Genomic DNA, 26,087 nt, shown 5'->3' on the forward strand with positions numbered 1-26,087 from the left:
TAGTCTTTCAAATCAGGGTTTGCGATCAATGTTAGCTTGGTAACAAAGCATTCAATATTCACCGTTAGATGAAAACCTGATTAGATTCAAGTTAATATCTTTCAACCGTTGGATCGAAAACTTAGCTTGTTACACACAAATGAAATGAACGATTTTAGGTTTGTGTAACCGTACCCAAACATGTACATTTATTGGTTCAACAATAGTTAACCAAATGGTTAACCATATGAGCACTTTCATATCAACCATATTCTTCTTCACCATAACTAGTTAAAGTCAAATGAACTAGTTAGAGAGTTTTTCAATTGCAAGGAAATCTTATGTTTTTGATTCACTCGAATCGGTTCATGAACTATATAGCCACGGTTTGCATTTAGCATTTCTTAGTTAATATAAATAAGTTCACAAACAATCGTCTTTAGATATAACCACCTCAATCTCGCAATCTTAGTTCGCGGACTTAAGTTCCCGGAAGGAGTTCTCAAACTCCAGCAGATATTCTCGGGTCGAGAACTTCCGTCAGTTCGCGGACTTAGCTCAAGCCACTTATTCCGGTTCTCTTGATCAACAAAGTTCGCAAACTTCGGTTCAAGGAAAAAGGACTTATACATATATGTGTTTCCACACAATGCTTATATCCAACATTGGTTATATAATCTAAACTCTTATTTCAATCATTGAAACATTCTTAGAGGACGTTATATAGTTGTTATACACAAACCATTTTTCGTCAAAGCCATTTTCAAAGTGATTGAAACTTAACATGACTTTCGTCACTAGGTAAAGATGAACTTGGCCAAAGCGAAAGCTTACCAACACATATTTTGAGAAATAGATAGGCGAGATAAACTCGGCTCGAAATAGCAAATATGTATAATCAAAGTCTATATAGCAAAACGAACTTTGTCTCAAGATAGGAGATAGAGTAGATAGACTTTTGAATGATAAATAAGTTCAAGTCTCCACATACCTTTTATTCGATGAAGATCCACCAGTTCCTTGAATAGTCTTTCGTCTTGTATGATGATCTTCATGGAGTTCTTGAGCTCAAGTATACTTTCTATCCTAGTACAAGACTTAGCTATAGTAGACTAGAAAATCAAGACTTATAGTTTTGATCACTAACATTGAAAAATATGCTTGAGATAGCAACGCATGCAAGTTCGACCGAGCAATGCTCTAACACAGTCGATTTATAAAACATAGCCGCCTCCTAACATGGTCGGACAAGCTCCATAATGTTCACCATCGGGCCCACTATTACCCCAACCGATTAGGATACTTTTAGTTCACCCGCAGCCAGAAGTTAAGGTGATCGCGTTGTTGAAAAGAATCTCAACGAGCTAAGACCGACCATATCGGTCTCAAACTCATCACATTCGTCAAACTTAGCCAGCCTAGTTGGATGGCTCGAATGTTATTTCGAACGACCAATAAGGTGTAGATATGCTCACCAGCAACTCGCCTCCATCCCTGGTCGGTCGAACTACTTATGATATGCTAACAACCACCAAAAATGTTAGCACGAAGACAGGCCAGCCACGTGAACGAAATAAGTCTTAATCAAATCAGGCTGCCTAGGTCGTTATTAAATCAATCGTGACCAACCAACTTCGCCGGCCGAATTAACCGGCCTAGATTCAATCTCACTCAACGGGTAGGGTGTGGATACGTTCATCAGTGGCTCGGCTATAGTGCTGACCAATCGAGTATTCTCTAGCACGCGGCTAACGCCCAAAATCATTGGCCCAAAGTAGGTTGGTGATCGCCGTCGTAGGCGTCAAAAATAATTACACTTTCTCACTACTCAAAAATATAATATATCCAAAGCAAGAAAGGATCGTTCCCACAGAGAGGACTAGGTTGTCAATATATTTCGGTTTCTTATGTAAAACAATGGGGGACTTTTCTGATTTATGTAAACTAAACTAAAATAAAAGCAAAAAAAGAAATAAACACGCAAATCAAGGATATAAAGATATTGGTTAAGGACTCGTTTTCATTCACAAACATGTTATTGTCCTAATAACTAGAATTGATATTTAATCTCTCATTATCAAAAGCCCTAAGATACCTAGTCGAAAGAATATCCCACAATTTCCTTATTTCATCACACACACATGTAAAACGATGCAAATATGAATTCTACCAAAAGAATAACCTAACGCCTTGCGCTAATCAAGTTCAATTCCCATTGAGCATTAAGATTCATGAAATTAGGCTAATCATTGCAATTGAAATACATTGCGCAAACAATTCGAACAAAGGTCACAGTTCACATATGATTACAAGGATGTATCACTACAAGTTATAACCATATTTATGCTACTTGTGTTCAAGGATTATCGCTCGATGATGAACCCTAAACTAGCTATATATATGAATATGAGTTTTACCAATTTGCAACTTGACAAAACAAATACTCAAATCATGTTGTAATACATCAATCATACAACTATATTTTTCAGAAAATCATGAACGATAAATATGAGACAAAACTAATATATTGAATCAAAGAACCATGTAATCTGAAATCCAACTACTCCATAACCAAAAGAAAATTAAGTACTCATGCTCATGGAGTTCATAACAAGAATAAAAAGAAAAGTTTTCATGTTTCTAAACCCTAGAACAAAAGTAGAAGGGAAGATGAGATCATAGAGAACCCAAAAGAGAGGTTCTATATTATCTCCTATTGTGTGAGTACGAGTAGGTTTTCCAAAAGGCGTGAACATTCCAGCCCATTAGAAGCTACAACCCAGTCAATCCAGGTCCAAGTCCTTCTCTGTCAACTCGGTCCAACTCACCGAGTCAACTCAGCCACAACCGATTTCTGCCGAGTTTTGACTGTTTTCTGATCTTTTCCGGCCGATTCCAGGCCTTTCATATCTTCTTTCCTGCAACATTTCATTCTAGCATACATTTATAATTCATTCATTGCAGCTGCATCATATCTCTACTTCAAAACCCATTCCAGACTTGAGTTTCAACCTCCACAGTCACTGCACCTGCCTTTAGTTGCACCAGTTGCACACTTCTCCACTTAAATCAGTAACCACAGACTCAACTCCTCCATTTTCATTGTGCTTCTCTACATCAGAACCAGTTCCTTACCCATTCTTTGCAATACAACCTCTGCAACTTTATAATTCAGTTCCTCGAGCTGCATCTTGTTGTTGTCAATGCTTATAACTCATTCCACCTGATACATCATACTCTGCATCTCAGCTCAACCCTCTATCACCTCCTTGACAAACGCAAACCCACTGTTAATTCTTCTCAGTTGTTCACAACTCACAGACTTGAGATTCAATGCTTGTGTTAAAGCACATCACATCTCCAATTGTGCCATTGGAGCAGCAACAACTGGAAGCAGCAACACGAACTTCCTGCAAGGCCAACTCCATATCCTTTCGAATCCAGTACCGCCACCAACAGCTGCAACCTTGTACTCTTATTTTTCCATCTAGCTTACAGCATCTCTCTAGGCAAACCAACATTATCATCTTCAATTCAGCCTTCCTAGCATCCATTTCACTTCTTGTGCACCAGCATATCCATCTCCTATTTACAACACCAGCTCAAGCCTTTCGGCCATTGCTTTCGCTGCCAATTTCTTGTTCACCGCAACACCAAGTTCTGCAGCTGCAACTCCCATTGATGACAGCAACACCACTTCTAAATCCAGAATCCTGTGTTCATGCCGACAGCAGCTCTGCTCTTCCTTGTTCTTGGCATCAGCTATTCCTCATCCACATTTGCAACAATTTCGAAACCTCCACTTTGAAATCCAATTCAAACCCATTAACAGCAACAACTCCATTGTCAGATTCAACCAAAAACCCATTTAAATCTTCTCAATCGCATAAACCCCCATCACCAAAATCAAAACAGAATTTCAGAACCCATCTTTGTTTTCTTAGTCAACAACAACCTCAATTCCTCCCTTGAACTCGAGCAGCAATTCTTCTTCCATTAATCGGCAACAACAAACTCGTTGTTATTTAAGTCTCGTCCCTAAATATCTCCATCTGGTTCACAGCAACACCCAACAGCAACCTTCTTCTAATTATCAGTTCAAGGCTGCAATTCTCAGCCAAACTTGAAATCACAAGAGACCCATTCTCTGATTCTTCTCACATATCCACCACATCGAGTTCCAGCAGCATCTCTAACAGCGGCAACAAAGGAGAGAAGAAAGAAAGAGGAAAATGAACCCTAGTTCTTACTTCTCGACCAAAATGAGGTCTTTAACATTGTGACAGCTATTTGCACCCCAAAAATGGATACAAGCCACCCAGTAGTATCCCCTTAACCCGTGATTGGCTCCAGATAGCACGTGCCTGTGAAATGACAATTATACCTTTTGCGCTTTTGTGAAATTACTGGCAATTTCTTCTTCTTTCGTTCACAATGACTCCATACACCTGTATACTCAAAAGTAAACATAAAATACATAATTCACACGAAAAATAGCAAAGAAAGCATAATCAATAGATAATAAGTTTAGGTGTTTTAGAAACCTATCGGTTGGCCACGCGGTTTTAAAACCCTAAAATTAAATCAACGACAGTGGGAAACTGCCGCAAAACATCTCGGCCGTCCGACTTCGCCAGCCAAGTCGACCGGCCTAGATTCGATTTCAGGTGACCAACAAGATGTTTCCGTGATCACCATCCACTCCTCTTTCACGAGGAATGATCGGCCAAGCAACAACTAGCCCATAAGGATCCCAAACGATTGCCCAAAGGTAACTAGTTGTTGCTTACACATAATTCAACGACAGCCATTAACTGCTGCAAATCATCTTAGCCACTCAACTTGGCTAGCCAATTTAACCGGTCCAGATCCAATCTAGAATGGATACCAGTCGCCACTCTCCTATAAGGGACTGATCGACCACTCCTTGGGATGCGGACGTAGCTCCTGCCAACTTCCTGAAAGAGGGAGGTCGCGCTCCTTTTGAGACATTCAATTCGCGACAAATTTAAACGAGCTCTAAAACAACGATGTCTCCTGCACATCGATTATTTTCAGCTGCTTATTTAAAAGCGAAGCTTTATATACATCGATTATGAGCGATGTTTTATGAATATTGATTTCACAAATAAATTTTATTATTTGACCTAAAAGCACTATGTGCTGCTTTTAGCGGCAAGTCTCGCGACTTGACCCATTTACTAGAGACATCAAACATGTCACAAACTGGGGGATACTCACTGGGGTATTGGTTTGGAGGTTTACAGCGTGCGGCGTACAACGCGCCCATTACGAGAACGTGTCAGGAAAGACGAACGGTTAATAGTAATGAGATTAGTGGGTGAAAACGTGGTCAGTCTTCCCTCATAACGGAAACACGATGATTACCACCTTCCACACAACTCCACTTCTCCATTACTTAACTTCCTCCACTTCCTATGAGATCACGGTGCGCTCGAACATGACTTGTATAAATAGGATTTCAACATATTTTCAACAGAGAACACAAGTGTAATCAACACAAGTATCCATAAACCATATTCTGATACAAGTCATAAAACAACCACACCTTCGTAGTTCAACATTCTGATCTCAAACGCCTTCTTCGCTTCCCTCCATAAGATCAACCCTTCTCATTCACTTTGTGACCGAATTGAATCTGGAACAACCATTTCTTGGTTTAGGCCAGAGTCTTATAGATTAATCTCTCGAATCTAAAAGTACTCCCGTGCAGTGCATTTTTTTAGGGTTTGAATTCGTTTCTCATCAACACACCCAAATTTACCAAAAATAACAGAATCAGTTTTTACCCCAAAACAGCAGGCAAACACGGAAAGATCTAACAATCTGTGTTTGGTGCGATCCAACCTATAAGAATTGAATCTATGTATGATTCAGTTAATGTAAGGTCAAGTATAAATGACTCAAAGCTGAGTGACATAGACACAAACAGCAAAATCGTTGAGTCTTTTCGCTCTAAAGAAATTTGGAAATTTGACGAATGTCGTTTATATCTTAGTCTCACAGAAGATGCCTCTTGCAAAATCAACATAAAATTATCAGAATTTGCTGAAATTGAAAAACAACTCTATGATTTGACTAATGAGATTAAGATATATGAATAAAAGGAAGGTGAGTTGTTGTCTAAAACACTCAAGATCTTTGAAGACAGTAGTAGGGTTCAAAATGGGGTTGATGAGTTTTTCAAAGAACTAGACGTTTCAAAAGAAACTAATAAATCAAAAAGAACTCATTCATGAGTATTTGATGACTTACACCTCTAAAGAAACTGATATCTGTGAAGATGATCCTAATAACTCTTCCGAAGAATCTCTTGAAGATTTTAAAATTTTGGATATCAACATTAGACCCACTAAAGCTTGTTTTGACTTACTCAAAACAAAAGAAGTATTATTGACTGAAAATCTCATGTCAATACCTAAAATGTCAAATTCATCAAGACTCAAACAAGTTGATTTGTATCAAAAAAACGATAATTGGTTAACACTAACCAAGTTTACATGCTTATGGTTCGATCTTAATTGGATCTGATCCAGATCCGAATACAAGATAGTCTTGGTGATAAAAACAAAGAAGAATGGGTCTTTCTTTTCTTCTATCTTCTTCGGTTTCAAAGAAACCCCAACAATGCACAAGGGTTCGAAATTTCTTCTCTTGTAATCTTTGCATGTTCGATTCAAGAAGAGAAACTTACACCAATCGATCCTAGAGTTCAAAAGGAACAAAGGGTTGCACTTAATTTGCTTCAACTCATCTCAAGCGAGGAGATTCAATACTCAACAAGTTTTATCGATTGTAAGTGGTTTTTCACCCTTCTTATCAATTCAATGGAAAATAGAGCTAGGAGTAGTAGAAATTTCATTAGAGAAGAAGGCTCAAATAGGAATTCAATGTTCCATTCTTTTATGAATATCAATTACGAAAACATGCCTAGTCTTACTTATGATGTTGGTTCCCAAAATTATTTTGTGAATGATGAATGTGCTAAGAAATTCGGTTCAATCAAAGAACCCATTATGGAAATGATATTTGTCAAGGTTTCAGACAAGAAATACATGAATTTTGTAAATCACCGTGAATGGGGTATCATTCATGAAAGCTCATTCAAGGCAACACCGGACCTTGTGAAGCTTTTTTATGCTAATATGCATGAGATGAACTTTGAAGGTTGTACTTTTCGTACTATGATCGGTACAAGGTCCTTTGAGGTCAACAAACAAGTGATTTCGGAATTGATTCTCTATCCTTACATGAACACATTCTTACCATGTTCGGATGAAAGATTTAGAGTTAACAATGTTGAGGGGTGAATTCAGTTTTAGGTTCTATCCTTCCTAGCTACCAAAATGACCTCACTATACCAAGAATAGTAAGAGAGAGAGTTGTCTTTCCAATGTACCTTGTCCTTTATTTTATAGGCTTTCCTAGAAGCCCCTTCTTTTTACTACATCATGACACATGTCCTAATACCTCTTAATTACCCCTAATGCCATTCCTTAACATAACCTCTTCCTTCTTTATTAATTCCTCCCTTGTCCTCCCATCTTCATGGGTATTCTCTTCTTGGACTTGGATTTAGTCCCCAAGTCCTCATTCTTTATCCCAAGTTCATCTCTACTTTTAAGGGCACCCCCAACCCGCTAAGGGGGTATTTTTTCATGTATCAACATTAGTCCCCTGACTATTGGATCAATTATCGGATGATCCAATAATCAAATTCTCTCACACCCTATGCACCACGTGACACTGAGAGCGGAGCGGCTACTGGATCATTTATGGTGCTCTCTCCTTTATACAACAACATCAGGTTTCTAACCTGATCATCAACTTCAGTTCAGTTTTTCTTTTGTCTCCATTTTCCCCTTCCCTTGCCGGGTACTTTACTTAGATGACTCACTCCCTTCATGGATATGCGTTAACTCTGGCACCAGTCCCCGCGTTAGTCCCGATATTTAAGAAGTTGGAGCTAGCACGCTTATTACTGGTAGAGGCCGAGATTAAGGTGCTTTGTGAACATAGGTTAGCTAACAGGGAATATGTGCGCGTTCAATTCGCAGAGCGCTACAAAGCGCGCCAGGATGCTGAGGAGGCCGGACAATTAACCTGTATGATCCAGCAAGCCTTGGACGATGTCGTTACAGCTCGCCATGTTGCTACTTCGTTACTTACCGAGTCTATGACGATGAAGGCGACCATTGAGTACGCTATCGCCGACTGTCGCTCATGTATCTCTGGCCATACAACTCTGCGCCTCCTTGGGCATACTCTATCTTTGACTGCTGCTTCCACGCTTGTGAACCCATCCTATCTCAGGGATGAGCTTGCACGCTTATTGGTGTTGAGGGAGGAGATAGGTGTGTTGCGCGATTTCAGGCAAGGCCGCCGGGATAAGGCGCTCCAAGACCGCGACGAACATGAAAGCACCTTCACATTGGCCCGGGAGGCGAAGGCTAAGGGGAAGATCATTCGGGACATCTAAAAGTTGATAAGTGATGCCAATTGGGGGTTATCCCAGGCTAACATTCAGTATGATGAGAGAAGGCTCATGGCGGAGGCTGTGGACATAGACGTTGCTCATTGTCGCGTGCTGATAGCTGGTTAGGTTAGGTGCTAGTTTCAAGGACGGTTCCCTTTATTTACTATTTCTTTAATGCACCCACCTTTTGGGTTCTTTCTTCTCAGTTCATGTATTTTAATCCTTTGCATTGTTTGTTATCGATTTTTTTTTTCTTTTCGACTGACTCCTCTTTACCTTTAAATCTCGTAAATGTTGCCATATCGGTCTTAGACTTTAATTTCCAAGTCTCCAGTGTTTATATCGAGGTTTCCCTCTCTCTCTTAGCCTGGTTTTTCCACGGTTCTCAGCATGCAAATGGGACATGAGCAGTTGCTTTGTACTCCACATCTTCTTTTTTTGTATATATATATATACCCTCGTGTGCTATTCTCGTTTCTTAATCTTGTTCATCATTATATATATTTTTCTTTTGCTTAGTAAGTCGCCATTATGGCTAACTCTCTTCACGGGTATGTGCTGTCCCTGGCGCCCATTCCCATGTTAGTTTCGGCATCATTCAAGCAAGACGAGTTGAAGCGGCTTCTGCTCGTGAAGGCCGAGATTGAGGAACTTCGAACACGGAGAAGGATAAATTGGGATGCTAAACGCGCAAATTACAGGGCACGGTATGAGGCAGTTCGGTAGGCCGAGTTCCCTGGTCTGGTATCGTTAGAGATCCAACAAGCGCTGGACGAGGTTGTTTCCGCTCGCGACGCAGCCAATCAATTATTCGAGGATTCCTTGATGATGGTGGCTACTATAGATCGCGCTGTCTCTGATTGTCATCTTTGGATTTCCCATCAGGAGATCTCGCCACTTCTTGGGCATACTCTGACTTTAGTGGACGCGCTCACCCTTGTACCCTGTCATTATCTTGGGGACGAGTTGGCTCACTTATTGGTTCTGAAGGAGGAAGCGGGTCTATGCTCAGGCTGATCCATCAAGATAAAGCGTTCAAGGGATACGATGAGCATGAGGATACTCTCTCTATTGCTCGTGGGGACGGTGTTGAGAATAATATTGTTGAGGACATCCTCAAGTTGGTGCATGAAGACGATCAGGATCTTCGTTTGGCTACTGCGCAATGTGAAGACGACCGCTTAATGGTGGAAGCCTTGGATGCAGAGATTGCCAGGTGTCGAGCGTTAATGGCTAGTTAGGTTACGTATCATTTTGTGGGGTGTCTTTTTAGTCTAGTCGTCTGGTTCTTTTTGTTGTTTTCTCTTTTCCTTTGTTCTAGATTGGTGTGAATAAAGTCTTTGCTTTCAATTTCGAGGGTTGTGTTATTTGCTTGTATGCAAGTGTGTCGTGCCTTTGGCCTGTTTGTGGCCCATTCCTCTCTTACAGGGCTGCTAGGTAGGATAGACGTTGGTTAAACACGGTTATTCCTCCCTTTCCCCCTCTTTTTTTTTTTAGAAACGGGGTGCTAATTGGGGCAGGCGTTGGTGAGACGTGCCTACCCCCTTCGTTTTTCCTTTCTCTCAGTGGGTGCTAGGTGGGGCGGGTGTTGGTTAAACGCGCCTACTCCCCTCCCCCTTTTTTTTCTTCTTTTTCTTCTATCTCAAGGGGTGTTGGGTGGGGCGGGCGTTGGTTGAATGCGCCTACTCCCCCCCCTTTTTTCCTTTCATTCAGAGGGGTGCTAGGTGGGGCGGGCGTTGGTCAAACGCGCCTACTCCCTCCTCTTTTTTTCTTTTATCTCATGGGGGTACCGGGTGGGGCGGGCGTTGGTTAAACGCGCCTACTCCCCCTCACCCGCCCTTTTTTCTTTCATTCAAAGGGGTGTTGGGTGGGGCGGGCATTGGTTAAACGCGCATATTCCCCCCCTTTTTCCTTTCGTTCAAAGGGGTGTGCTGGGTGGGGCGGGCGTTGGTTAAACACGCCTACTCCCCCCTTTTTTATTTCATTCAAAGGGGTGCTGGGTGGGGCGGGCGTTGGTTAAAGCGCCTACTCCTCCCCTTGTTCCTTTCATTCAAAGGGGTACTGGGTGGGGCGGGCGCTGGTTAGACGCGCATACTCCCCCCTTTTTTCTTTGTGCTCGTTGGTCAACCGGATGCCCTTGGCATTCCTGGGGCTTTTGCGATCTTGTCAGTCAATCAGGCGCCCTTGGCGTTCCTGAGACTTCTGTGAATTTGTCAGTCAATCAGGCGCCTTTGGCTGTCCTGAGACCTTTTGTGAATTTTTCAGTCAATCAGGTGTCATTCGCATTCCTGAGACCTTTTGTGAAATTTGTCAGTCAATCAGGCGCATTTGGCTGTCCTGAGACCTTTTGTGAATTTGTCAGTCGATCAGGTGCCTTTGGAGTTCCTGAGACCTTTTGTGAAATTTTTCAGTCAATCGGGCGCCTTTGGCTGTCCTGAGACCTTTTGCGAATTTATCAGTCTATCAGGCGCCTTTGCCATTCCCGAGACCTTTTGTGAAGTTTGTCAGTCAATCAGGAGCCTTTGGCTGTCCTGAGACCTTTTGTGAATTTGTTAGTCGATCAGGCGCCTTTGGCATTCCTGAGACCTTTTGTGAAATTTGTCAGTCAATCAGGCACCTTTGGATGCCCTGAGACCTTTTGTGAATACGCCATTTTCTCCAACTTACTTTATTGTTCAAAGCAGACATTTACATGGCATGACTCATGCGTAGAATTTTTTCAACCACTTGCCATTGATGGGTGTTTTAACCTTGGTGCCATCCATGTGTCAAAGCTTGTAATATCCGCTTTCTGCCACTTTCCTCACTGGGAACAGGTCTTCCCAATTTGCTGCGAATTTGCCAGCACTGGCATTTCTCTATACGTGTGGGGCGATTTTTAGGACCAGCTCATCCATCTTGAATGTTCTCTCCTTTACACTCTGGTTGTAGTAGTTAGCTGCACGTTTCCTATAAGCTTCCGCGAACCTCTCTGCCCGTGTTCTTCTTTCCTCTATTGTGTCTAAATGGGCGAAGCGGCTCACCTCATCTGGCGTGGTGTGGCTAGCCATTGCTACTCTTGCAGAAGGGATTGTTATCTCTGCGGGCAGGATCGCGTCTTCACCGTAGACCAATGAATAAGGTGATGCTCCTGTGGAACTGCGCTTAGAAATCCTATATGCCCAGAGTGACATCGACAACTGCTCGTGCCATTCTCTATGGTGATCATGCACTATTCTACTAAGTATGCAGATGAGCGTCTCATTTGTTGCCTCCGCTTGCCCATTCCCTTTGGGATAATAGGGGGTAGACGTGTGGAGCCTGTTGATACATGAAAATAATTATCCTTGAAAAGAGTGACCCCCTTAACCTTTTAGGAGTTCCTCTTAAGATGAAGACTTGGGGACTAGGCCCAATCCATAAGGTAATAGATGATCCTAGCCCAAGAAAGGGAAAAGTGAAAGACTTGGGCTTCATTCCAAGCCTAAAAGGCCCTTTCTTTTAGTTTCATGATAACTTGGATTAAGGGAAAATGCTAGTTTTGTAATATATTGATCTTATGAGTGCTTATTCCTAATATGGGGAGGGAAGATTATTATAAAAGGGAAGAAAGGATACTTAGAAAAGGCATTCTGAACTCATCCATTCTCCCTCTTCACCTCTAAAGAGGATGGACTTGATGTGGCTTGGACTTGCTTCTTTTTTCCATTTTTATCCTATCAACATTGCGACCACAATGGGAGAAGTTGAGTTTCTCGCCCAGCAAGACCCGTCCGCCCAAATTCTTGCAACATTTCTCATTTCTTACAGTATCCGGCTTTTGTTGTCCGCCTCTCAACTCATTATCAGCCAAAACAACTTACCTGCGCGTCTAATGAATCTACAAATCAACAATTACACCAACAACCACAAGCCGCGTCATCCCTCTCAGCCGACAATTACACCAACAACCACAAGCCGCGTCATCCCTCCCAGCCGACAATTACACCTGTGTCTACCATCCGTAGTCGTTACCAGTACATCTCGAGACCACGCCATCCGGAGTCCCAGTTTTTTTTTTCTCTCACCCGCAGCCATCCGCAATAATCTTCACAGCTCCGCCAAATCTTAGCAACAAATCATCGTCTACCCTCAGCGGCTATCAACTTAACCAGCGTCTTCATCCCTCTCAGCTCTTCATCATTAACAAAGAAGATTCAATTTCTGAAATTCGAACCTCAGCGTTATTTACCAACGACATGAAAGAATGGTTAAAGAAATCAGCATCAATGAAGGATTTTAATGGCTTCAACTACAGAAACATATCACAAGATAAGTTTAATCTCTCAATCTCGTTATCTATACCTATCAAGTTCTTGGTCAAAAATTGATTTCTTAGACAAAATGATTTCTAGGGTTTTGAAACTCCAAATCGACGAGTTGGTCTAAAAACTTATAACCAAATTGTGATCAAGTGATAGATCTGTGACCTCCTTATTCAATCTCGCTTTTAAGTTAATAATCTCAAAAAAAAATAAAAAAAATAAAAAATAAAAAAAATGAAGAAATCCCTCGATTTTTAACTTTGATTGAAAATCGAAATTTAGATCCATAATCAACGTGACTGTATCTCTATTACCTATCTTTCTAATTAGGATTTTATTAGTTTTGATTTTTGAACCGACTTGACATCATCTAAGCGATTATCTTAGAAAGTAGTTAAAATAAGCTTTCATATGTTCTAGTTGTAAAAAGTTTACCAGCATATGCAGTCAAATGTTGAATAACCGAGTATCTAATTGAGAATTTGTACTTTGATTTTTATTATCAGTCTATGTTCTATGTTACTGGCGACGATGTTGTCGATTCACAGCGTGTACGAGCTTTGGAGAACACCAAATAATCTCTTGACTCTTGAGTATCTATGGATGCACACGTCATGGGAGATAAGTATCTGCTATCCTCTTTAAGTTGTTTAAGGGCAATCAACTGTTGAATTTCAGTAACTAATTAAAAAATTATGGTTCCCTGTTCTCAGAATTGATTGTAAAGGCCTCTTAAGTCGGATTTCAATTGATGGAGAGGGAACTTGTGATACCAATGAAGAGTATCTGGAAATTTGTGAACCCCAACTACCGCGTATCTCTGAAGTACTGCTGTCCCCATTAAAACAGAAGGAAGCAGCCAATGTAAACCTCGCCAGCACTATTTGACCCTTGTGGATTCATCCCAGAATTCCGTCTGCATTTAACCACAACAGTACCCTCGCCCTTTATCCCTAGCTGCTACTAGCTCAACAGGCAATGACCATATCAGCGCATCTCATATCTAGGGTAGCACCAGTCCAGTTCCGAGAAGAAGAAAGTGATTTACCCGCTCTTTACGAAGATGAGTACCAATTATCGTTGCTTAATTTCACTTGCTATTTATCTTATGATATCTGATTGCTATTTATCTTATGATATCTGATTGTTCCTGAATGCAAATTTATGCATTCAGACTTACTTAAACTCGTCATACCTGTTAGAACTGCTCTATATATATCTAATGACGCATATTAGTAGCACATGAGATCAAATACTTGTACCCTTGATGAATACTGCCTCCAATTCTTATTGGCTTGGATCCTGAATAGGGGTAGTGCTGATATTTCATCCTAGCGAGTAGCTAATTTTGCCATAACATCTAAATTTATGCACAGAAACTGTCTTTTCATAGTGCTTTTAAGTACCCTTTAGCCGCTTCCTGTATAACTTCTTGATTGAAAACATGATAGACATAATACTTGCACATGATCTGTTACATTTTAGTTTTATGCTTGTTTGCACATGCCTGGGGGCGGATAGATTATTATATCACCTATGATTAATTGTTACAATTCTGCAACTCATATTCAAAATGTCAAAACTAGAGAGTTGTTTTAGGGCCAAGCTGTTTTCATCATTCTGTATGCTGTCATGGTTAGCTTATCTTTAGCATTACAGATTCTTGAATGACATCCATATAATATACATGCACACTGAATATGTACACCAGAAACTATTTAAAGAGCACATCGTCAGCACTGGTCCTTTTGCCTCATTTTGCACGCCTTGCGTCCCGCCTCGAAGTCATTTGAATACTCTCGTGTTATGTTATACCAGCTGAACTGCATAATGCTCGCATGTATTATAGATCTTATCAATTTGACCGGAAATGCTTGGTGTTTAAATTCTCGTTTGCATCCATATTCTCTCGCCATGAATTGTTTTGCAATTAGTTATGAAGGCTCATAACGCCGAAAACCTTCCTCATACCGGAAGAGAGAGGCTCATAACGCCAAAAAAAAAAAACCTTCCTCATACCGGAAGAGAGGCTCATAACGCCGAAACCTTCCTCATACCGGAAGAGAGGCTCATACCGCCGAAGCCTTCCTCATACCAGAAGAGAGGCTCATACCGCCGAACGCCTTCCTCATACCGGAAGAGAGGCTCATAACGCCGAAAACTATGAGATGATATATGCCACGAGTACGGCTAAGCTATGAGCACGGCCGAGAACGAAATGAATTGAGAAAAGCCCGAGTTTGGCAAGGCTAGGCTACGAGTACAAGGCTACGAGTACAGCGGATGAAATGAAATTAGCCCCGAGTACGGTTAAGCTACGAGTAAGATCATGAAATAAATTAAAGCCCCGAGTACTAGAAAATGAAATAAGCCCCGAATGCGGCTAGGCTAGGAGTACAGCCCGGATAGCATACACGACACATCATAAAATAAAGTACAAGTCCGGAAAACAAAATAAAACTACGCTATCATTACAACCAGGAAATGAGATAAATCCCCAAGTACGAGCAGGCTATAGGCGGACAGTGAAACAAAGCCCCGAGTACGGCTAGGCTATGAGCACGGCAAGAAAATGAAATAAAAATGTCGGTACAAAAGAAGAAGAAAAAGAAAAAACGGGAACATGGCTTGAGTATGACCAGGCTACAAGCATAACAGAATGATGGCATGGGAAATGCCGGGAACATGGCTAGCACTAAGCTACCAACGCAGGTAAGACATACACGACACATCCACTAAAGCCATAAGCTAAGAGAAAGGTAACACGCGCACTATTTAACCGGATAGTCCGACGTGATGGTTACAAAACTAAATGCGTTAAGAAATCATGATCGCCATCAAATTAGATACTTGAATAATACACATGGTTATCTACCCATGCACTTATGAAAGATACCCGCCTAGCGTGTCAGAGCGCACGGCAATGTATAGGGCAAATTTTATACGAAAACTCTCGGTCACCGGAAAAGTAACAAAAAGGAGAATTACGAAGAACTATATTTATTGTATATACACATCTTGACTCGCCAAGAAAATACCCTCAAACTCTCTGACAAGACAAGAATCACCGAGCATTGCCGCTTCAAAGAGCTCTACCACGATCGTGCAGCGATTCCATCAAATTCTTCGCCATAAAATGGTCAACCGGATCAGGGTAACCAAGTCGTGCGCGAAGGTGTAAGAAAATAAAAGAAGAAGAAGAAAAATATGCTCAACAAAAAACACGAAACGAAAATGCGGAGAAAGCCGGAAATGTTACACAATAATACTTCAAATACACTAAGAGGGAGGTCGATAATCAGTAGGACGCCATGGCAGCACTAAGCGACTCAAATATCTTATCTCGAGCAGCAGTAAACGACCCCAACAATTGCGCACAACTGGTACCTCTGACAGATGGGAGAATATGCTGAGCGCTTAAATTATCCGCGTAACCATCTATACACAGCAAACACAGTGCTTGACCCAAACCTTTCAACTTTCCAACAGGCGAACATGCCCAAGTGTAGTTATTTTAATGAGCAACCAACGATTACTCAACGACTTCCTTTAAAACTTTCCACCATAAATTAATCATCTGGACCAACATAACTGCAACTCATGGAGTTTCTCCTTATACCCTGACCACGGGCACATAGCAAGTCCGCTAGATGATCGAGATGCTTAATCATAACACAGACAATCAATCAAGTAAGCGCTCATGACAGAACCGATTAGCATATAGGCGCGCATGTCAAGCATCTCGCCTATCCACCCCTGACTACCCAGTGGGTTTCATTAAAAGAAAAGTGCATCGATTCTTTGATAATCGTCAGGAAATGTGACAAAAGAAATAAAGATAAATTTGAAAAAACGAATATCAATCATAAAGTATGCTCCCAAATCATAAAGTGTGTTCTCAAAATATTTTAAAATCAAGATATCGACGAAATCGCCCGATTGGGACTACGCGCCAACACCTTGGGTGAACACCGGAGGTGGTAAATAAGGCGATCGGGAGAAGAAAAGAGGGTAAAAGCATAGATGAACCCGGGAAGTTGTCTCAGCACCTATTATTAGCTGGTCTGTGATATGAGAATTAGATTCAACTAGTTCTTGATTAGCCAAGTCGTGATAATAGAATCATTAGAAAAAGAAAACTGACGATGATCCCTTCGAGCTAGGAAAGCAGAGCACAGTTCAAATATCACTGTCACCCGGTTGCATAAAAAACACCGCTACCAACCTTTTATAAAATTACTCAATCATATCTACATAGTCGTTTAACGACCAATGTATAACATCCATAAGCGTCGAGGTTTGTCAGTCCGGAAACGTTAAAGTGCCACAGTCTATACGCTAATAAGGGATCGACCTTTCACAGACGTCTCGGACATGAATTAATCAACACATACGCTATCATGAAATAGATGAAACGCACTCGACGATTACACCTTTGTGGTACAAGAAAAAATTGGTTTAAATTATAGACCATTGCGATTACGAAGCGCTACCAAGAAGCCTTGTATAATCACTGATTTTTAGTTACCTCGTGTCAAATAATTTTCCTAAATGCTTATATACAAACCTGACTTGCGATGCTCCGAGACAACTCGACGAAAAAAATAAAAATCCAACTTTAAACAAAGTGCTATAAGTGACACGCCTTGATAAGAAAAGACAACGCAGTGATAATAAAGAATCTAAATATACAAGACCGATTACTTAGTCACAATCAAACCTTAAGAGACTAACCATCAACATTCCGCAACCATAAGCACCATAAACCCCGCTTATTCCAACCGTAAACGCCCAAGCAATAAAAGCCTTCACCACCATGTGGACATAGTCATCAAATCCGGTTTCCTCCTCCTTGGGCTTCCGCTACCTTTACAAGTCGAGGATGTTCCTTCAACAGTATTCATGTCATACTTGCGTGACATAAATTATCAGTCAGCTAACCGCTCAAATAGGGGAGTATGATGAACATTCCCTTCATAATCACCTAAATGATTACTATACGAACACGCATGATAAACATGTTGTTGAGGTTCAGAGCCATCTACTTGCTAATCTTGCGGAAACATATTAGCTAACAAGAAATACTTGATCTCTCGGATTGCTCCATGAACCTTACTATGATCTAGGATAAGAAGAATAGAAAGAGAACCACACAGATGCAAGCCATAAACAAAGCAACAAGAAGTAAAGTACTCACGGATTTAACGTGGTTCAACAATATACACAATGTGTGTAATATTGTCTACATCCACCAAACGGCTACGACCTCTTTATTCATTATAGAATCACCACTGAGAATTACACAACTGACTGACTATATCAATCCATCGACTCACTACAACGTGACCGAACACAAGAACTCTTACAAGCACCCTATAAGATCCAAAGTAGTGTCTTCACCCATACGAGATAACGTTTACCCCATTATCTACCAAAACGAGATGATCTTCTCTGCATACCCTGATATAGATTACCATGGACGCCTTTAGCTCAATACCAATAATCTAATCCAGCACCACCAAGATGATCTTCTCCTTAACAAGACGTTTTACCAACATCTCCATATGAATACTCCATAACGACATATCTTCCAACATCGATAAGTATCCCATAAGCACCATAATGGTGTACTCCTTCCACCATTAGGTCTCTCACATAACCACCTCAATAGGTGGGATGAATCCCTCACATCTCTACGAGATTTACATTGAGGATTCCATGACTAAAACACTTAGCCTAGACCTCCTTATATAGGATTCACAAATATGGTTCCCAAGTCTTGGCCTCCTTGGTTTAGGAAACCGACTCATACTAGGAAACCATGGTCAATTTAGGTATCCCATCTTAATATGGTAATTAACTCAAACTAAGAATTTAACCTAAACTAGGAAACCATCGTTTCCCTACAATTCTCCACCTCGGATCATGCATTCATGCATGAGACGATCAACTTGTTATCCCTCCATCTTCTGAACATCGATTGCACCATTACTGGTTGCCTACATATCCTCAATAGGAATCAAACCGAAAATGTAGTTCACCCAAATTGTTCCGTAGAACCTCCACCAGAAGAGAGCAAACCAAACTTGAAGGTCACCAACTTAGACTTAACAATCCAACCTACTGGTGATTGTACAAATCTCCACCACGGTGAAAAATCTGACCATATCAACAAATCAACATCATATGATCATCTGTTATGCAACATCTTGAGAAAATACACCTTACTCCTTTATGTTCACAACTCCACATTGATTGGCATCATTCTAGGTGTATTGCATGCCAACTCAATCAGACCATATACCATTATTATCCATATGCTTCCATCGAACTTAGTTACAGTCATTATGAGCCCTTGAGCCATCGCCACCTCCGAACTTGCTCCATACTACGAACACAGCTTCGTCTTGACTGGCCTTGCTCCACCTGAGTTAATGTTCCACTCTTCTAAGCCACTAACTCCAAGTTACGCACCACATCCGTTAGGGTTGACATCCATAACTACTCGATAAGCAAATGAAACTACCACAGTAGCCTCCACACGTCTGCATAAGTATTACCTTAGCAGAACCATAGTCTTCATCTTCGTCTCTAAACTCCAGCCGAGTCAATTGCTTACTTAAACAACTGATCACATACTTGCTCTTTTCCATGAGCATGTCCTCCAAAGCGAGTTAACGATAAACCTTGCGTTAGTTTGTCGTAAACCAACCTTCATGTTAGCTTCCAAGAAACTAACCATCTTGTATGTACCAAAGCATATTGAGCATGACTCTAACTGCGCACCAAATACAACCAATCGATGGATCATTTCCACTGCGTGCCAATATCGAGTTCATCTCTTATGAATTTTGTTAGGAGCCTATCTATGATTGGATCATGATTCTACAACCATATTTCCACAATTGAGTTTTACTCCTTCAAAAAGCTCATCATATCTTCGACTAATGCATACATACCATACTAAATATGTCCAGCTTCACAGAGTCTTCAACAGCTGACACACCAATCATCTTCACCACTTCAGCAACCTCAACGGGCTTTGACAACAATGTCCTTTTTACGGGCTTTAACATAATTGTCAAGATAGTCTTTTATCAATTTCTTAGCAAGCATGTAGTTTCGACTTCGCGACAGTCAAACCACAACATAGTAAGACTTGGATAGCACTGTGACTAACGTCGAAGAATTCATTGTTACCGTTGTAACAATACATAAAGTCACACATTCGTCCTATAAAATCTTGCAACTCCTTGGTGTTTGCTGGTGGTGCCATCGTTGTAATTGCCTCAACCTTGCTCGGGTCCACTTGAATTCCCTCACTAGTCACTACAAAGCCCAGGAATTTTCCCGATGTGACCCCAAAGGCGCATCTGAGAGGGTTCATCTTGAGTTTGAATTTCATGCATCTCTCGAAAGTCGTCTTTAGGTGAGAGATGTGATCCTCAGCCTCTTGTGTATTGACTACGATGTCATCAACGTATACTTCTATCGTCTGGTACAGAAGATCGTGAAATATGGACGTCATGGCGCGTTGGTATGTGGCACCGGCATTCTTCAGACCGAACAACATTACTACATAGTAGAAGTTACTATATGGGGTTTGGAAGGCGGTTTTCTTTGCATCCGCGGGGTCCATCCTCCCTTGGTTATATCCGCTGAAGCCGTCCATGAAGGAATACCTTTTCTTCTTCCCGGTTGCGTTTAGCGTCATGTCGATGTTTGGCAGCGGGAAGTCGTCCTTCGGGCAAGCTCGGTTAAGGTCTTTATAGTCTATACATCACCTGACTTTCCCATTTTTCTTGGTTACTGGCACGATGTTAGCCAACCAGGTAGGGTGTTGTATCGTCTTAATAAATTTAGCTGTAAGTAGTCGTTCCACCTCTTCCTTTATCGCGAGGGCAGTGGCTCTAGAGAACTCTCGGCTTCTTTGCTTTACAGTCTTGAATTCGGGCGATACCCCTAGATTGTGTACCACGAGATCGCTATCTAAACCCGGCATTTCGTCATAATCATAGGCGAAGACATCCTTATATTCTTTAAGCAGCGTGATCAATGCTTCCCTTTCCTCTTTGTCCATATTATTGCGTATCATGATGGAGCGCCTGGCTTCTTGTGTTCCTATGTTGATTTCCTCCATCCCATCCGCGGTGAAGTCTTCTGGTGTTCGCTCTTCATTGATTTTTGTAGTGGCGCTTACCAACTGATCACATAATTCCCTATCATCAATCGTGCTACAGGGAAGCTCGGACAAACTTTGTTTTGCGCTTTCATCAGGAATTCCGCTTCACTCATCACTTCATCAGTGTGATCTCGCTCGTTCGCGGGTATTCCCTCGGCTAATTGCTATAATCGGTACACATGCCCTCCATCGGGCCTGGAGAAGCATTGGAAACTGGGTTGTTCATCTTGCTTCCTTTTTCTTTACGTTGGGAATACCATTCTTAACGGGCTGAACACATATTTGGTTGGTTCCGCTTTTTCCTCCTCCCCCCCACTTTGGCAACGGGGTGAGCCGCACTTCGGGCGCTTCGTCCTCTTCTTTTGGATCGTTGTAGAAAATTGTGTCTTCCATGTATGCTTCTTCTGGTTAGAAGGGGTTGCTCGTGGCAGGGATCTGGTATTGCTTGCCTCCTATATTAGTTTTCACGCATTGGTGGTATGTCGACGCGACTACCTTGTGGTTGAGTAGCCAGCCTCGCCCTAGCAACACATGGAAAGTAGTATCGTCTTCTAGAACATAAAAAGGCGTGGCCCCTCGGATGAGACCAACCTTCATTGCTAGGCTAATGATTCCGATGGTTGTTTGAGCGTGACCTCCGAATCCTTTCACTGTAGTGACCCGCATTCTTATCGTAGACCGTTGTATGCCTAGAACGTCGAGCGTATGCATCGAAATCATATTTAAGGACGCGCCCCCGTCAATAAAAGCTCTTTTTAGCGGCTGCCAGTTGATGTACACAGTGAGACACAAAGGCCTGAGGTACTCTCCCCGGTAACATATGTCTTCATTGGTGAATACAATCGCTTCCTTGGGGAGGATACCACAGGGCCTCCCTGCTGCTATGGCTTTAGATGCTTCTTTAACTTGATGTTTCGCTGAAGCCGAGTGAATCAAAGAATTGTTGAGCCAAGACCGTTTTAGCAAATTGATGAGCCACGCCGTCTGTGTTCGCGAAAGTGGAATTCTCTATGTCGACCTCGCATGCTTCTTCTTCATCCTCGACCCAAGGCTTCCAGACATCTCCACTTGGGTCATGGGAAAGCATCATTACGTTATGCTGGGTTGTTTTGCCATCTTCCGCCTTGTTCATTTCGATCTCGTCTATTTCCAGCTTCTTTTGAAACATCCTTCGCAAGTTAAAGCAGTCGATTGTAGGGTGTTGTATCCTCCGATGGTAGTGGCAATATCGCGCATCATTTGTGTCAATGGTGCTAGGATCCATCTTTGTTGGGGGTAATTGGGTTTCCTTGTTTGTTATCCATTGTTCTAGTAACCCAAAAATTTGTTCCTTGCTGCAGGGCAGAGGTGGAGAAAGTGCTTGTGTTCCCCAACCCTCTCTATTATTATTAGCATGTGTGTTTCTCGGCACGGTTGATACAGTGTTGACCGAGTTTCGCCAGACGTAATCCGGGCTTGGTTCTTCAATGCAATCGGCGATCCTTGTGGCTGCTTCCTCCAGCTCTACAAACATAGGGAATCGGAAGTTCACCAGATTCTTTTTGAAAGATGGAGTCATCCCCCGGACGCAAATCTCCACCAGCGCTTCTTCCTTAACGTCCTCATGACAGTCGAGAGTGCGGAGGCGGAACCTAGCGATGTATTTTCGTATCTCCTCGCCTAGGCGCTGATTGCACTTGCTCAGGTCTATGGTTGTGACCTTCCTTTTTGCTGAATAGAACTTTTTGAGAAAAATTATTGACATAGCTGACCAGGAATGAACGCTCCTTGGTTTGAGGTTGTCGTACCAAGTGAACGCCATGTCAGTTAACGATTTTGGGAACTCTCTCGGACATAATTTTCCATCCGCTACGCGATCATTCATTGTATACAGGAATCGACTGAGGTGCTCTCTCGTGTTGCCTTGGCCATTGTAGACCTTGAATTTTGGGGAAGTGTAATCCTCAAGGTACTGATATTCTATGATTTCAGAGGAGTAAGGACTCGTCATAAAGTTGTAGTTGTCTTGTTTTACGATTCTGTAATTCATTTCTAAGTATCTTGCAATCGCCTCTTGCGTCATAGCTGCAGGCTCGTTTCCCACTTCCTCCACATCTTCTGTTGTTTTAGCGTTTTTCTCTGCGCTGGCCGCTTTCATAAGCTTTCTCAGCTCTCGTTCCCTATGTATATGCTCTTCTAGTTCTTTTTGCATCTCCTCGAGGGAAGGCTAAGTGAGTGACGCTTCCTCGCCCTCATGTTGTTTGTATTCTTTGCGCGTGGTACCTGATTTTCTCGCATGTGTGATTGGGTCTGATACTATCCATACTCTCTCTCCTTCTGGGTTAAGCGGGGGCGTGTTTAGGTTTTCTGCCGCACCTGAATTAGCGCCTCATGTGTGTGTCATCGTGTGCTAGGTATGAGCCTCCGGATGTGGTCGCCAAATGTTGAGGGGTGAATTCAATTTTAGGTTCTACCCATCCTAGCTACCAAAATGACCTCACTATACCAAGAATAATAAGAGAGAGAGTTGTTTTTCCATTGTACCTTGTCCTTTCTCTTATAGGTCTTCCTAGAAGCCCCTTCTTTTTACTACATCATGACACATGTCCTAATACCTCTTAATTACCCCTAATGTTATTCCTTAACATAACCTCTTCCTTCTTTATTAATTCCTCCCTTGTCCTCTCATCTTCATAGGTATTCTCTTCTCGGACTTGGGTTTAGTCCCCAAGTCCCCATTCCTTAGCCCAAGTTCATCTCTACTTTTAAGGGTACCCCCAACCCGCTAAGGGGGTATTTTTTCATGTATCAACAAACAACGATACCATATCGTCTGTAATTGGTGGAGCATGGTCAGGTAATTCGTTTCTTCTTCACAATGTTGAATTTCATCTCAAATTTTTTGGAAAACTAGCTTCTGCGAACCTGTGTCCTAGCAATATGCATAAGTCCAGATGGAATAAACATGTTGTTGAACTTGTATATCATCTTGTCATAGGAATCAAGAACTTTGATTTTTGTGGTCTAATGATTAGACAAATGATAACAATCCGGAGAGGTGGAAGAAGAACTCCTGGTTTTGCCTGTTTAATCACAAGAATCTGCAGCTCCTTTGGAATTGTATGGCTTAACGCCAGGGAAAATATTGCAAAGAAATTAGGAGAAGGAATCCTCAACAAAATGAGAGGACAAGTTTTCAATGCTCCTCCTCCTATAAGAGTTGAGGGAGACCCACAAACTCTCAAGAGAAACCTGCAGAGGAAGAACAACTGCATTGTTGAACTAATTGATCATGCTACTAACAATTATCCAGATCTTACTGGAGCCTTGTGTGCTATCTCTGACAAGTATCAAGACACTACATCAGAAGAGGATACTGACTTGGACATCTCTGACTAGTTTCTACAACTTTTATTGTATAATATTATGTATATTAGTATAGACAGTCTTTGATGTTTTATGACTTCCTGAAGAACTTTCTGCGGTCACTTTATCTATATGAATGTTATGTGTATGGGATGTTTGATTTCGGTTTTCTTAACCTTAATATTCGATCTCATATGATGTGTGAACCCTTATGGTTTTTGTGGCTTTTTTTGATTTAGCGGGATTAAGTTCTAGACCATGTTGGTAGGCTTTATCAAAGGGTCATAAGGTGTTCCAATTGAAACTCATATGTGAAAAAGTCACAATATGTTGAATCGATTTTGGTTTAGCATAAAAGCATATGTGTTTCGGGTTTTCAACTTTTTATATGCATTAGTTAAAACCGATTCAACCTTTCTCTGGTAAAGGTTGCTCTTTGTTGTTGTTCTTTTGTTCCTGCGAGAGGATAACAACACAATGATATTCCTCCCCAGAAAGATGCGAAGAAGAGGAGAAGAGGATGCGGAATTTGAGGTAACAAATTTGTTAGTTAATCGTTTTCCTGTTTAAGAAAAGCTTGAGTTTATTGCATATATTTTGCTTTTGCTTAACAAAATTCGGTACAATTGATGTTTATTTCATTATGTGTGTATAGATGTATGCGTGCATGTGATTCAATTGTTTCTGGTTAAGAAAAACTGGTTTGATATCTTTCTTTATTGGTTGGTATCAATTGTTTTAGACTTAACGAAATTCGGTACAATTGTTGTGCTTTAATGTCTATGTTTATTTCAATTGCTTCCAGTCAAGAGAAATAATTGTGCAAGTCAATTTATTTGGTTTGTATGCATTATTCATGGCTTAACAAAATACGAGATCATCTGTTTAGTCCAATTTGATTCCGGATAAGAGAAACTAAGTTAATTTTGAGCTTAGTTAGACTTATCAAAGTAAAGGATTCGGTTATTCAAGTCTAATTGAATGCCTTGACAAGAAATATTAGTTAACTAACCTAGTATTTGTCTTGTCTAAATCGAAAGGTCTAAGTTATTATCTGAATAATTAGTGTATGATGAGAAAAATAAAGTTAATTCTGATCTTTATTTTGGTCTTATCGAAATAAGCGATTATATTTGTGCAATTGGTTTAGCAAGGGAACTAAGTTTCTTAGTCAATTTTTTAAACTATTAGGAAAAATTGCTTTGGTCAATTGTTTCCTTGATAACATATTAAAACCAAATTACTTGTAGTTTCGGTTTTGATATTGGTTGTCTAAAGTGGTATGTGAAACCTTTGTGCTCAACTCTTTCGGTTTTGGATTTTCTCGGACCTTTGTCATTTTGTGACAAAAATGGGGAGAAATATATGGAGTAAACAAAGTGATTTGTAATCACTAAGGAAAAGACAATTGTGCTTAAACATTATATCTAACGAAAGAGTAAAGCATTGACTAAGGGGAAGAAACATATCATATGATGATTGTAGTTATTTGGACTACAAAGGGAAATAGCTGGTTGAAGACTTTGGAACTGTCGATACAAACATTCGGTATGCTAACACACGGTTAGCTAACCACTTGGACCATAATGGTCACTATGTGAATTTTAGATTGGTAAACGTAGATCTATTCCGAAGGCGTAATCCTTTTCTTTGTAGGGGGAAGATTGTAAAATCCCCTTATCCAAAAGGAATGTTATTTAGTGGTAATCTTGGTTTTTTTGGTTTCCATTTTTATTTCGCCAGTAGTAATGGTCGTGAGATTTTTGGAAGAAAAGAATCTCAAATGTTTTGGAAAGTTGAT

The 26,087-nt window shown here is 41.1% G+C and overlaps 1 protein-coding gene across 1 annotated transcript; it reads right to left on the minus strand.

Annotated features, from left to right (window-relative positions):
• Positions 1-11,334: 11,334 nt before the first annotated feature.
• LOC113359523 lies at positions 11,335-20,839 on the minus strand. The gene is made up of 2 exons (XM_026603140.1): positions 20,544-20,839; positions 11,335-11,776 (listed from the first exon to the last, which is right to left on the minus strand). Exons 1-2 carry the CDS (start codon positions 20,837-20,839, stop codon positions 11,335-11,337), a joined length of 738 nt encoding a protein of 245 aa, XP_026458925.1.
• Positions 20,840-26,087: the final 5,248 nt, after the last annotated feature.

This window comes from Papaver somniferum, chromosome 3 (assembly GCF_003573695.1).
Source record: "Papaver somniferum cultivar HN1 chromosome 3, ASM357369v1, whole genome shotgun sequence".
NCBI classification, from domain to species: Eukaryota; Viridiplantae; Streptophyta; class Magnoliopsida; order Ranunculales; family Papaveraceae; genus Papaver; species Papaver somniferum.